General features: G+C 41.7%; 1 protein-coding gene across 5 annotated transcripts in view; it reads right to left on the bottom strand.

Annotated features, from left to right (window-relative positions):
- Nucleotides 1-16,059, bottom strand: part of CTIF (cap binding complex dependent translation initiation factor) — a 154,324-nt gene that overhangs the window by 40,119 nt on the left and 98,146 nt on the right. For all 5 annotated transcript variants that reach the window (XM_075185905.1, XM_075185886.1, XM_075185911.1 and 2 more), the window contains exon 10: nucleotides 15,032-15,331. In XM_075185905.1, the coding sequence (XP_075042006.1) occupies nucleotides 15,032-15,331 (300 nt within the window). The remainder of the gene's footprint in view (nucleotides 1-15,031; nucleotides 15,332-16,059) is intronic.

A 16,059-nucleotide genomic window follows, 5' to 3' on the forward strand; every position in this document is an offset into this window, starting at 1 on the left:
TGCACAATATAAGATTTTTTTTTAGCCGCATATATATATACACCTTGAAATCTATAAAGGTGTGCTGCCTTATGCCGGCTACGATATATACATTTTCTTTGCAAGTACGAGTACCCCCATCTTTATTTTTTTTTTCATTGGATACACCTAGCAGAGTGTATGTAACAGGTACCTGATTAAATCTCAGCTGATCAGCAGGCTGGGTGTATGCAGACTCCGTCCCCCCCCCTCCTCCCATTATCAGACACCAGCAGGTTCACAATCACTAGTACAATGGGATAATTCTACAGGTGAGACTAGTGCAGGAGTAAGCTTGAGTTTGAAGCTGCTCAGGGTACAACCTAAAGCAATGTGTCAAAAAGCAGACAGGATCCAGACAGTGTTCATCATTTTACAACATAGCCCTTTTGCACATCTCCTATCATTAAATCATCAATATCCATCATCTACACCTGGCAGCATCTGACATCAGCGGAGACGATAATCTGTTGGATCAGGGTTTAAGTGTCCAGCAGAGATCGCTGGTGTGAAGTGGAGGGAGAATATTATGTCCTTTTATCACTAATGCAGCAAGTGGCAAAAAAGTAAAAAAAACATAAAAAAATATAGCATATAATGCAGATACAAATCAGCCAATGTATAGGTTGATCAACATTCATGTGAACGCAGCGTCTATTCGCAGGAACCAGTGCCATCGCTCAGGTGCAAAGGAGGCAGCCATTTTGTTGGAGACCGAAACTTGTAACCAATGATACCACTGTGGTAACAAATCCTGGCGTCACTTGTTCCTAGTGAATTGGTGGTAGGCTGCCTCCATGTTGTGTAGGTGACATGGGCCCTTTAACATAATTCAGTCAGGACATTATTTTATTGTGATTATATCATATTTATCAGATTAAGAGAATCAAACTCTGCTAATATAAAAAGGTTTACTATCCTTTTACCCATAAAATGTTATTTATACAAGTAGCCATAAACTATTCTGCACAGAAAACCCTTAGTCTCCACAAGGGACACGCTGCTTACCTGGCTGAGGTAAAACAAGACATCAGCCATGACAGTCAATTGAACTGCTGCCCCTAGTGGTCAAAACAGTTATAGAACACAAAAATAAATGATTAAACATTCTGCATCCACTCTTAGTTCCTGGTGAAGATCAGAGAGTCACACGTCTCGGTCACCGAGGTGTAAACTCTCAGCTTCAGCAACCCCCCCCCCCCCTCCCTCCATATTTTTTCGACTGGTTCATGTTTGTTTTTAAGAATACGATTCTCACTTTTAATATTTTCCTTGGGTGGAGGACGTGGGTGAAGAGGAACATAATATTTTTCTTGTAAATATGGTGGAGAAATGTGTTAAGTGTCAAAAAGTTACGGCCTGAAGTTCAACTGGAAGATCTGAGAAGCGGCCGAGCAGCCAGAAAACGTATTCTACACCGAGCCAAATCTGATTAATAGGATTAACCAAGTCCTGGGCTCCTTACACAGCAGATAAATAGCTCTTTATATCACTTCTAAAAAGACCCTCAAAAAGTTAAAGAGGACCCGATTTGCAGATATTGCTGCAGGGTCCCACCGACAATGTGTCATCATCACTGGGAAGGCGAGGGGGACCGTGACTGCCACACCCCAAACATAGCAACTGCTTAAACTGCCTGGATTAAATCACTTGCATGATACTGTCTATTAATTTAAGCCACTGATGCTGTTTCTTGCAAGAAAGACTTCAAATTCATGTATTGGGGTATCTGCCACTACACCTCATGTGAGAAGGATTCCACATCTTAACTCCCCTTACCATAAAGATCCCTTTCCGATGCTAACTCCCCTCACAGTAAAGAACCCTGTCAACTGTGAAACGGAACGTCTTTGTCGATCTCCTGTCCTCTGTATGGTTCTTGGCGTGAGAACATTTGTTAGACAAATCTATGTACATATAACCTTCAATATACTCTCAACGGCCCCAGACAATAATAAGAGATTTATATGAAATCTGGGGAGGAAGAATGAGGTAGAGAGCGGCTGACTACCTCCGGTAATGTATGTAATAAATACACACACACACATATACATGCACATACATACACACACACAAGGAACAGTGAATCCCACACTGCAGTATACAAGAATATTACAAGTCTAATAGGTCGATTGTTTGTATAAGGTAATCTTCATCAACATCATCACCACCATTTATTTATATAGCGCCACTGATTCCGCAGCGCTGTACAGAGAACTCATTCACATCAGTCCCTGCCCCATTGGAGCTTACAGTCTAAATTCCCTAACATACACACACACACACACACACACACAGACAGAGCAATTTAACAGCAGCCAATTAACCTACCAGTATGTTTTTGGAGTGTGGGAGGAAACTGAAGCACCCGGAGGAAACCCACGCAAACACGGGGAGAACATACAAACTCCACAGATAAGGTCATGGTCGGGAATTGAACTCATGACCCCAGTGCTGTGAGGCAGAAGTGCTAACCACTGAGCCTCCATGCCGCCCTCAAATCTTTATGTGTTATTTTATCTTTATTCATTGTATCTCATCACTACTTCCCAAGCATATGTGATGTCATCACTACTCACCAAATACAAGGATAGACTCAACAATTTAGGTTACATATATTCCTGTTACTATATATATACACTCACATATATACACATACATGCATTGCTACATCTAGCTATTAATAGGTGGTCATATACATTATTTACATTACACAGACATTTGCCTATTATTTAGACATGTATAATTCATCGGTAAAGCATTAAGCGCTGCCTGAAATCTCCCAGGGAAGGGGCCGTGGAAAAAAGACACAGCGCACATCTCCCATTCCCAGTGTTTGTGAGCACGGAGCGCTCGCTTGCTCGCTCGCAGGCACACAAGGCGGATTTCCTCTCTCCAGCTATGACATTCCTCAGGAGACTCTGCAGCAATAAACACACACATCCCACTGGTACAGACAGAAATTATAATTAGGAGGCTATCCAGGATGTGGACCGCACAGCCAGAGACTTCAAATATGTTCTCCTCTCTCTGTCGCTCTTAACCTATTCAGGGCTGGGAAAAGGAGTCTGGGAAATTAAATGCCCTGCAAGCTTGCAGGAGAACGACACATGGGGACCTGGGTGTGAGAAGGGAGAAGGATGCAGGAACGGAGGATAAATACGATCAAACTAAAACCTCCAAACACGGACCTGAAAGTTTAGTGGCTTATGCAGACGGGACAACGACAAAACAGTAATATATATTAAGTTTCTTTAACACCAAAAAGAAATAAGAGATATCTATAAAGTGATTGAGTCCAAGTCACAATAGTGTTTCATTGGTTCCATGGTCTTAAATAAAAAAAAAAAAAAAAAATTAAATTGCAAAATTAATACAACATTTTTACAGGCACATGTAGCAATTATTTTAATAAGACATGATCAAGTATAAATATTTTCAGTTAAAAATTGAAAAATCAGTGGACTGGTCCGGCTCTTGCTGTAACATTCTGGTCTTGTAGTGGTGCTTGCTACCTGCTGCCATATTTGTGACAAAGTCTGCACTGCTTTCTAAGTTAGTAAATATCCTTACAGGGGTATAATGTAAAATTACCCCACAACAAGATTTGGAAAGACCACTGTCATTCCTCAGCTGTAACCTGCCCCCCCCCCCCCCTCCCCCACCCATTCCACAGCAATACCCACCACTGGACGTCATTAACACTCCGACAAGGTTACCCCAACATTCTAATAATTATTGTAGACTAATCAGATGATAGGATATGTAGTACTCAAAGCTGATTGGCTGATTTCTGGACATTCTTCTAATACTAATGCCTTGATATTACCATCATGTGATTGGATGATCTAGTGCCATGTGATTATTTTGCCAACGCTACCCTGATTACCAGCTCCAACTGTACTTAGCGCAGCATGCAGACGTGTATATCCTGCTGTGACATTGTATGCTAATACTGTAATATGAGCTACCACGGTACACAAAATGATACGCACTGTTCCTGAATTACATGAAGACAGCGCTGCTCATGAAAAGTTACCATTATATTGTTACACTGTAACGGTATACATTACATTATTATATTGTAACAGGCCTGGCCTCACTCACAGGGCTGATAATTGCTGTTTGATTTGCCAAATGTTAATAAAAAAATAATTAGTGTATTAGTACAGGGCACAGCTCATTACTATGATGATGAATATAATCAGAGCTATTTTGCACAGTACAGCAGAACAGTTTATTCCTAATTATGTCACAATTGAATCAGAAATGTTTATAAAACAAGGAAGATGAGTATACGGATAGCAACATAATAGTCATCTCATTGTTTTACTCATCTGCTGGACACACCTGTCATTATGTGGTGTGATATAAATACCGGCTACATTTATTACACCACACTATCATACAGCTGTTGTGGAACTACAAGTACCAATATGTAAGACAGGTATGCCAAAGAGCCCGACATGATTACCAATCACTGTGAGGAGCTCTGCTATACAAGGCCATGATATGATACACACAGAACATGATCACCAAGCACTTCTTCATATAGGCACCATGAGGAGCTCTGCTATACGAGGCCATGATGTCATACACACAGAACATGATCACCAAGCACTTCCTCCTCTAGCCACTGTGAGGAGCTCTGCTATACAAGGCCATGATGTCATACACACAGAACATGATCACCAAGCACTTCTTCATATAGGCACCATGAGGAGGTCTGCTATACGAGGCCACGATGTCATACACACAGAACATGATCACCAAGCACTTCTTCATATAGGCACTATGAGGAGGTCTGCTATACAAGGCCATGATGTCATACACACAGAACATGATCACCAAGCACTTCTTCATATAGGCACTATGAGGAGGTCTGCTATACGAGGCCACGATGTCATACACACAGAACATGATCACCAAGCACTTCTTCATATAGGCACTATGAGGAGGTCTGCTATACAAGGCCATGATGTCATACACACAGAACATGATCACCAATCACTTCTTCATATAGGCACTATGAGGAGGTCTGCTATACAAGGCCATGATGTCATACACACAGAACATGATCACCAAGCACTTCCTCCTCCAGTCACTGTGAGGAGCTCTGCTATACAAGGCCATGATGTCATATACACAGAACATGATCACCAAGCACTTCTTCATATAGGCACTATGAGGAGGTCTGCTATACAAGGCCATGATGTCATACACACAGAACATGATCACCAAGCACTTCTTCATATAGGCACTATGAGGAGCTCTGCTATACAAGGCCATGATGTCATACACACAGAACATGATCACCAAGCACTTCTTCATATAGGCACTATGAGGAGCTCTGCTATACAAGGCCATGATGTCATACACACAGAACATGATCACCAATCACTTCTTCATATAGACACTATGAGGAGGTCTGCTATACGAGGCCACGATGTCATACACACAGAACATGATCACCAAGCACTTCTTCATATAGGCACTATGAGGAGGTCTGCTATACAAGGCCATGATGTCATACACACAGAACATGATCACCAAGCACTTCTTCATATAGGCACTATGAGGAGGTCTGCTATACGAGGCCACGATGTCATACACACAGAACATGATCACCAAGCACTTCTTCATATAGGCACTATGAGGAGGTCTGCTATACAAGGCCATGATGTCATACACACAGAACATGATCACCAATCACTTCTTCATATAGACACTATGAGGAGGTCTGCTATACAAGGCCATGATGTCATACACACAGAACATGATCACCAAGCACTTCCTCCTCCAGTCACTGTGAGGAGCTCTGCTATACAAGGCCATGATGTCATATACACAGAACATGATCACCAAGCACTTCTTCATATAGGCACTATGAGGAGGTCTGCTATACAAGGCCATGATGTCATACACACAGAACATGATCACCAAGCACTTCTTCATATAGGCACTATGAGGAGCTCTGCTATACAAGGCCATGATGTCATACACACAGAACATGATCACCAAGCACTTCTTCATATAGGCACTATGAGGAGGTCTGCTATACAAGGCCATGATGTCATACACAGAACATGATCACCAAGCACTTCCTCATACAGGCACTATTAGGAGCTCTGCTATACAAGGAAGGGAATACTGAGCACAAAAACTGAGCACAAAATGCAGCCCAGAAGCGCAACTGCTGCTAAATGACAGCATGCGATATGTTAGTGTGCACATGCAACAGGCAAAACAGAAAACTAGAGGGGTAAAGAGTGGTTCAGCGACTTCATCAGACGCTTTAATGGTCTGTTGGGAGTTTGGTTGTGAACCCTGCAAGACTAACTAAAATGTACGATAGTGAAACATGGAATAAAGTTGGTCTGATGTCCCCGAACTCGACATTTATTTAGGACATCAATGTGGCAACTTGTTTTCAGGAGAAAACAAGTTATAATTAAGGGGGTGACTGTAAATTACGAGTAGGCAGGCAGAGTTTAAACTGACTTTTCTGGGCATTTTCATCCAGAATCACAATCTTGCGAGAGCGGATGCTGCGGATCGCAGGGAGGCCCCTGTCCACATAATGTAAAGCCCTGCATGTTCCTACATTACTAAAATACCTGCAGACTGGATCACCAAGTTCATCCTCCTAAATCGTCCCCATGGACTCTGTTACACAAGGTAAGAACACTTCTGCAATCCTTATATATATACAGGAGAACACGAACAATTTATAATAGGAGAAGTGAGAAGGACGAATCTCTGGGCTATTACAGATTCTCTCTAATAAGCACCTGAACTGGGTGAGACAGAAGTAAAAACAGCGCTGGACTTACCATAAAAAGTACATTTTATAACTAATGACCATCATTTATCCATAACAGGAGCGGACAGGTCCAGGATTATATGAATACAGAGGCACAATATCTAGGTTAGGATGCCTGCTGCTATCTGGAATAACAGTGTTTAGCTTCTCTCCGTATATGACGGCTGCGCGAGTTCAATTTGCTTTTCTCCAACAAGACTCAGGCTGCAGACAAGACTGGCAGCGGATAAGTATTAATACAGCCACCTATTATTTTTCTGCAAAAGTGGGTACGAGCCATTGACAGAGGAGAATTGCTAAATAAATGGAAACTGAAGACATTTCAACCAACAGTAAAAAAAAACAGAAAAAATGACAAATACCCATTTTATATAACACGTAAAGGCCAGATTACGGCAATGCACAGCGATTGGCCACCAGGGTGATTAATCTGGCCAGACGGGGGTCTATCCTGTGATTGGTTACATCAGACTTTGAGCACAATAATTACAGGGCATCGAGCTGAGTTTGGGGTCCACACATGATCCCTGGTTATTTGACTGTGTGTGTGGCCAGTATTACAGGAAGAGATTGCTTCAGTAGTCATTGTTTAAATCTTAAAGTTCAACATGAAAAATGAATTACAAACGTTAGACAATGTTGCATGTGATGTCTTCCCTTTAATGCTAGAGATTAATCACTGCATATATCAAACAGTGAAACATTCATATATTACATTCTATATTCTCATAAGAAACATAAACAATGATCACAGCATTAGCACAAGCGACCGGACTAATATATGGCCACAAAGTATTCTGGACATTAGCCAATTTTTTTATTTTTTTTATTTACACACTACAGGAACAAGATGAATATATTGATGCAGCTACATTAACAATGGGCAGCACGGTGGCTCAGTGGTTAGCACTTCTGTCTCACAGCACTGGGGTCATGAGTTCGATTCCCAACCATGGCCTTATCTGTGTAGAGTTTGTATGTCCTCCCTGTGTTTGCGTGGGTTTCTTCCGGGTGCTCCGGTTTCCTCCCACACTCCAAAAACATACTGATAGGTTAATTGGCTGCTATTAAATTGACCTTAGTCTCTCTGTCTGTGTGTGTGTTAGGGGATTTAGACTGTAAGCTCCAATGGGGCAGGGACTGATGTGAATGCGTTCTCTATACAGCGCCGCGGAATTAGTGGCGCTATATAAATATAGACTGCAGACCCAACAACAGGACGGGGAATTTCTCGCCCCAAGAGCTCACACTCTCCATGCGACTACAATTTACATTGTAAAAATGTAATCTGAATATGTATTTTGGTATGTAAAGGAAAATATATAAAATTTAAACAAGGGTTTGTTCTCACCATGGTCATAAAAGAATTTTCAGGGACACATTAAACTTTTATTTCTCCTATTTTTTATTTATAAATAGGAGACAAAAGGTTGTTTTATTACTTACAAATGAATAGATCAGCTTCAGACTAGAAGGCAATCTGTGGCCCTAATGTACAATCTGACTGACAGCAGCCACGACAGGAACAGAAAACAACGTTCATGAGATTATTATTGTGATTGTTCATATAGCGCCTACGTATTGGAGAATTGGTCATTTTGCACTATAATGTCCATTGATCTTTTATACTATGGTCATTTTAACACTAATTCAATAGGGGAAACTGCTTTTTTAGCAACCAAATTAGATCATACATATTTTATACTAGCAGCGTTGAGAGAATGTACAACGATCCGGCACAATGTTTCCAACGCCTTTTTCATGTGCACCAACTTTCTTAAAAGTCCCCAGCGCGCTATTCATTAATATGAACAGAACACAATCTAATATATCTGTGCGATACAAGGAAACATCCACGAATGACGAGTCGTTCTGTGATGGAAAACACGAGTCCGGCACAATACAGACATGGCCAAAAGTTTTGAGAATGACACAAGTATTTGTTTTCACAAAGTCTGATGGCAATTTGCAAATACTCCAGAATGTCATGAAGAGTTGATCAGATGAATTGCAATTAATTTCAAAGTCCCACTTTGCCATGACAATGAACATTATCCCAAAAACAACATTTTCACTCACTTGCCTAAGAACACAGCCATGAATAAAGAATGGTACCAAAACATCTTCCAAGAGCAACTTCTCCCAACCATCCAAGAACAGTTTGGTGATGAACAATGCGTTTTCCAGCATGATGGAGCACCTTGCCATAAGGCAAAAGTGATAATTAACTGGCTCGGGGATCAAAACATCGAAATTTTGGTTCCATGGCCAGGAAACTCCCCAGACCTTAATCCCATTGATAACTTGTGGTCAATCCTCAAGAGGTAGGTGGACAAACTATAACCTACAAATTCCAAGCGTTGATGAGGCAAAAATGGGCGGCCATCAGTCAGCATGTGGCCCAGAAGTTGACTGACAGCATGCCAGTGTGAATTGTGGAGGTCTTCAAAAAGAGGGGTCAACACTGCAAATATTGACTACTTGCATAAACTTAATGTAATGGTCAATAAAAGCCTTTGACACTTATGAAACGCTTGTAATGTTACTTCAGTATACCATAGCAACGTCTGACAAAAAGGTCTAAAAACACTGAAGCAGAAAAAAACTTTGTGAAAACCAATACTTGTGTCATTATCAAAACTTTTGGCCATGACTGTACATCTACAAGATCAGACTTTTTACTTGCATTATTACGTTGTTACGTACAAACATTTAAATTATTTTCTGCGCACTGGTAAAAACCCCAAGGTCATTGGAGCTGCGATTTGTAAAGAGATGTGTTTGTATTTCCCGTTTTATGAGAATCATTCGGAAACTGTTCTACAGCTACACAGTTTTACAGCAGAGGAATTCTAGGAAATTTTGTCCCCAAAATGCAAGCACCCTCCAACAGCCGACCCCAAATCCCATGTGCCATCTTAATTGGATAGCACCAGTCATGTACACACAGTGGATGTTGCTATTTTGCCTTTGGAACCAACACTTTGTGTCCCAGCGATAGTTCCGCGCTAACCCACAGGCTGCACCCCCAGGAATTCTGTTTCAGACCACAATTTGGCTGACTCCACTGTCGGGAGTGCAGGCGATGACTGCCCTAAGAGCAATCAAATGTAAGCTAGAAACTTAACAAGACCGGGGTTGCTGCTCCAATATTTATCTGGAAGTCCGGGGTCCCATTCGCTTTCTAAACGCGCAGCTTACGTGCAAGTTTCGTTCGGACATCTATCAGGGGCCACGAGAGAGATTTGTTGCCATCTCCGAGATACGGGACAAACCCCCTAAATGTGTCTGCAGATTCCACAGACCGTTTACAAAGCAGCGGCACAAGAGAGAATAACACTCCCGAAATAAGAAGCGTAACAACTCAACCGCAGAAGATGACAGGGGAATCACATACGTCAGCAGCCCCCAGTCCCTTTTAGCTTTTTATATAAATCCGACACCGCAGACACACACACATCTAAATGTAGTAATGGATCTGTCATCCCACAGGTTCATTCTGAATGACAGCGAGCGCCGTCATGTGACATTCTCCCAGCTCCCGAACAGGCACCACGTGTTCCACCCACGCACGCGTGGGCAACAGATTTACAGACGATTGATGTACGAGCCAGGAGGCGGCTTAGGGATAAAACCGTGCTGAAAGCCTTAAACCGTGTCTGTCGGTAAGGGGCATTATTTATTACTCATTTGTGGACTTGTTTAGAGACAAATGGCTGCTATTTAAATTTAAATAACTTTAGCGGTTTCCTTCCAGTGTTCAATTCCATCTTCTGGCTGTCGGTAGCAGATCAAGATCAAGGGTCTAGGTCAGAGCTGCTCAAACCCAGTCCTGACAAGGCTAGCAGGTCATGTTCTCAGAATTTCTGTCTGTAGAAACAGGTGGTATAATTACTGACCCGGCCAAATAGATTAACTCACCTGTGCGTGATTAAAGAAATCCTGAAAACATGAACTGTTGGTGGCTTTAGAGGATGGAGACTGGGCACCTCTGGTCTGGGCACTTTCTTTATTCACCATGCGGCAGAAAATTACGCTTGGTTAGGGATTCTGAACACTCAAAAATATACAACAGACCGGGACATCCTAAATACAGGGAGTGCAAGGAATATATCAGTAGCATAGGCTGGTTTCAGCCATGTAAGGATATAAATAATATTTCTTCAGACGTGAACTAACAATTTTGTATTATACATTGCTTTTGGCCCATGGCCAAACTAACTGCATGCCATGTATTAAGGATGTGCTGCTCTACCTTATCTTTTGTGTGGTTTATTTCAGAGGCTCTGACCAAACTTCTCTCCCTAACCCAACTATCAGAATATATATAATGACAACATGGTGTTATTCTTGTACATTGGTCAATATGCGTCCAAACCAATCTTCAGTCCCGTCCCCAATGCCACACCGTGAAGTGTGGTGCCAGGATGTGACATGGCCCAACATCGCACCCTTAGCCCATTACCAATACGGAGGACCAGCAGTCGACAGCTTCATAGGTAATAAGTGAAATCCAATCTAACAACCTAGTCTTTTACAACCAAATTGATAATTTTTTAGACACTTTATCTACCGAAATTGTCCACATAGTCTGGGCTACTGTACCATGACCCCTTTAAGGCTTCAGAGAATAATTACTCAAAACCAATCTCAAGCTTCCCTCTCTGGCACTAGACACCCCACCCCCACACCCCTCACCCTTTTAAACATCTGGTGACCAGGTTAATGTTTTACATATTACTTGTGTTATCTACATTCTAATTCTTTAAGTGCAATCATTGCCTACATACGATGGAAGCAGCACTTTGTGGGCTGGACCAGAAGCAACGCCCTATTAGTGCATTAGCCATGCCCCCGAGGAATGGGCCACTTTGTAGCTCATGGGTGGCGCTAGCTCACTCAGGCTCGGTAATGATACTACAACAGTAGTTCTCTCTGTATGATGAAAGTGGAGAAACACGTAGGAGTGCATCAGACGGTATCTATGAAATACTGTGGCCACATCGGATTTCCCGATACCTGGTGATATTATTGCTCTGGATATCAAGCAAGGAACTGTACAGCTGCTGCAGGGACCCAGAAACGGCTGAGTGCTGTATTAAAGTGCTGAACAGGAGGTGTCCTAGAATGTCGAATCATCTCCGCACTGGTAGAATTATTATTGTTTGGAACAGAAGGACCCTGTCCTGTTCATACAATTAACTGAATCACAGTAATATTCAGGTGGCAATAGACTTCTCAGCACTATACATATATTATTGCTAAACAGTGGATCGCGTATCATGTTAGCGGGTGCACATGTGGAGTTAAAGAGCAAAATTAGCTTATATTTACTAAATAGCACCAAGAGATAGATATATTTTATATATAATTTAGGTGCATGTAGAAAGCTTCTATTAAAGGTTGGGATATTAAATGCTCTAAGTGTTATCCTTATTCTGTATTAATACAATAAGCTCTGGTGCATTTAGAAACTTCATTATTGCAAATAAAATATAAATGGTCTCCCTAATGCGATGTGTAAGAGGAGCAGGGCACGAGCTGCCGGAGGGTAGAGCGTGACACCACATAAAGGGGCAGGAGTAACGGGCCGCACGTGGGGGGTCTTATTAGTCAATGGAACGGGCGACTTATTGGGGATCAGACTGCCAGGGTTTGACAGGAGGAACACGGACCCTCTTCTGTTTGAGCAATGTAATACATATAGGAGAGTGCACAGTACTTGTCCCTGTCACACATGACAGACAGGCGTTCTGAAACTAAAAAGGAAAATATAAGATTAGTTGCAGTCTGACTCATTTGTACTACTTGACCGATTCACAAAGTTTCCTGTCTGGAATTTTTGTGTAAATAAAGTTTTGATTATTACAAAATTATCTGTAAACCCCCAAACTCTGCAAAAATGTCCAGTCTTATCTCATTACAACAAACGCTCCATGAGACAAGTCTGCATAATGTTGTCTGCTACAGAGAGCAACCAAATTAGAGCATGAATACACTATGCAATATGCGGTTCCAAACAAGAAATTCTCAACCTATGGGCCAAGACTCCAAAATATGTTTCTTGGGTCACATTCTAATGGGCACTGCCTCCTTCTGATTCCAGAACACTGGCCCACTGACACTTGGGGACCCCCAAGACAGAACAATGGCCCACTGACACTTGGGGCCCACCGTTCTAAACTACTGCTCATGTGAACTGTAACAGTGAAAAGATTAAAAGGTAACTTTATAATACAGATGGGAACATTTATTAAAGTTTATGCCCCAGAAAATAAATGCAAAAAATCTGAACACAACACAAACATAACTGAAAATATGGATGTCCCTACAAGGCAGTCTCTTCTCAGCTGGAATGCATTTGTCTCTCAGCACTCAAGCATGTTCCTGAGGAAAGAGTCACCTGATCTCTGAGTGATGTACATAATTGCGAGGTGGTGGTGTGGAGGGGATTGTGCCGCGGGCAAGCATGCTGAAAGGATGGGCATTTCAAAACCGCCTGTGCTTACTAAATCATGTGACTGTGGTCTCCATGGAGATAAAACAACACTTGGCAAACTCAATCATTAATAGCAGCTTGCAGAAAAAGGTGAGTGACTTATGCAAAAGACCAAAAACATACATAAAAACAAAAAAAAAATAAAAGATGTAATCTCATGAAGAACTATTTTTTAAGGGAACAGAGTTTTAAAAAGGAACGTTATGTACACTCTGTGCCCCATGACCAGTTGTCTGATACGGGGATATTCTACAAAGATGACCGCACCATGTCATGCCTGTTCAAATTGCTTTCGCTTTGAAGTTGGGCTATAGGATATATATATATATCTATCTATCTATCTGGAGTTAAGAAACTCTGGAAGTGTCAAATGCTAACAACCCACGTCCTAATTTACGCGTAGTGTTGGATGAAATGAGTCACACAGTACACAAGATTGGATTTATAGGACTACGGTGAAGCACCCAAGCTTCGTGTATTGATGAGCATGTTTTCGAGTTGAAATCTGGTACGCATATGCACACACTTAGGATTTTGGGACTATATTACCCTAAATACTAACACCATAGGCGCCTTCCCCTTCCACCCAGTTTCTGTATAATTCTTATCGGTATACCATCCGAACTTTGAAGAGAGGCTGCCACCTTGTATGAAGGAGGCGTCCAGGTGTGAATAAGAATTGGACTATTACTTATACAATCCTGAATTGAGCGCCACAATTATTGTCATTGTTTGTTGGGGATATATATATTTACACACACACACACGCACATATTATACATGAATACACACACACTGTGAAACAATATTCTATATAATCAGTGATGAGTAACCCGACACATTAGCTTTAACCACAGTAATAGGGCAAAACAATTAATTTAATCAAATTAAGACACCTACTTGTAAGTACATATCAGTGTCCATTTCAGCAAAGTTGAGCTTTAAAGTTTAAGAAGGGTAAACGTCCATGAGGTTCGACCCCTCAAACACACAAAAAAAAATTCTGTACAAAAGACATTTTCCAATCAATTATATCTATTCCCAAAACCACCCAATAAGAGTTTCCTCTGTATTCCTATTATCCACCCAAATACACAATTGTCACCCAAGTGGAGTCCTTGTCAGAACGAGAAACAGTAAAGTTGACAATTAAATGAATTTCTCACATTTATTATTCTTTATGTGTTAAATATATCACTTTCAAAAACCATCCCAAAACTACCTAGTTTAGATTACAAGATACAGTTACTGATAGGTAGCTGTAACAAACTACTTCTTTGAATAGCTCCCGCCTAATTTTCTAGGGGAACCACCTCTTCCTGCAAACATTTGAGCATATGGGAAAGTTTCCCGATCGTCATGTTACAAGGAAGTTTCTGTATATATAGCTTGCTTGAAAACTAAAAACATAGATGGTAAAAGCATGTGCAAATACAATATTTAAGCCATAAGGAATGTAATATGAAATGGTGGTTACAGGTGGAGTCATCTATCCCTTTCAGAGAGGATAGAGGATTGCTAGCTGTAAGCACCTTTCAGTCACCGTTTGTGGCTACAAGTCCTCTGCTATCCTCCTTAAATCTGCCACCTCAGGCCGCGGATTCTCATTAAATCCAGACCTGCGAACAGCTTTGGGAATATTTGGCACTAAAAACATTACAAGCAGGAAGATGCCCCCGTAAAGAACGTACCTGCAGCATGTTGAGCAGGAGACTCCGAAACTTCGTCCCTTCCACCATGAACAGAGCCATTTTGTCACAAAGTTTGGCAGCCGTGTGTGCAAAGCTTCTGTCTGTCACAGCTTTCTGGTAAATAGTCTTTACAATTTCCCCCAGCATCTCCTCAGAGTTCGCCGAGTTCTGCGCCTCCTCCATGAACGTGGTGAGCTTGTAATCCACGTCGCTGCTGTTGTTCCTCATACTGTTTAATATTTCTATGAGTTTGTCCATTTTGGTCCTTTGAGGATTGGTTGACTCGACGAGATAGTCTTCCTGTCAGAGGAAAAGTAAAGACAAAATATACATTAGCGCGTGATCGACAGACGAAGCCAACGACAGAGGGAATCCTTTAGAGAGCACCTGTCTACACACACATTGCTTTCTAAACCTGTATACACCAGAACGTGGCCTATCGCATCACTTATACACTGAGAAGCCATTTTGTTGACGAACAAATATTCAAATGTATCTTTTCCCATCGTTAGAAGCCAGCGACAAAGAACCACATGAACTCGCGTGGGAGAAAGACAAGAGAAACTATAAATCCTAAAGAATGGACCAAGATTAGAACCAATCTGGCCAAAACCTCTTTTTCCGTTCGAATCAAAGAATTCAAAATTTAAAGTAGCTGGTACTTTGTCCCATCGCGTCTGCATACAATATTCCCAGCCTCCTCGGATAGATGTTGGAGGGAGTGTGGTTGTAGGGGCTCCCTGCTGCACGTTTGGTGGTCCTGTCCCAAGATAATTTCATACTGGCAACAAGTCCATAAGTTGATATCCTCCATTACACATATTCAAATTCCAGATACGCCCCTCTTCTCATTACTTCCTAGACCTCTCCCTAATATATCCCGCCCAACCCAAAAACTAATTAGACATATACTGAATGCAGCCAACTGCCTGATCGCTTCGCACTGGAAGAGCTCGATCTCGCCCTCACTTACTGCGACCATAAATTCTATCTGGTCAACATACCGCTTGGAAAGTATTACCGCCACC

The sequence above is a fragment of the Mixophyes fleayi genome, chromosome 1, assembly GCF_038048845.1.
Source record: "Mixophyes fleayi isolate aMixFle1 chromosome 1, aMixFle1.hap1, whole genome shotgun sequence".
Taxonomy (NCBI): domain Eukaryota; kingdom Metazoa; phylum Chordata; class Amphibia; order Anura; family Limnodynastidae; genus Mixophyes; species Mixophyes fleayi.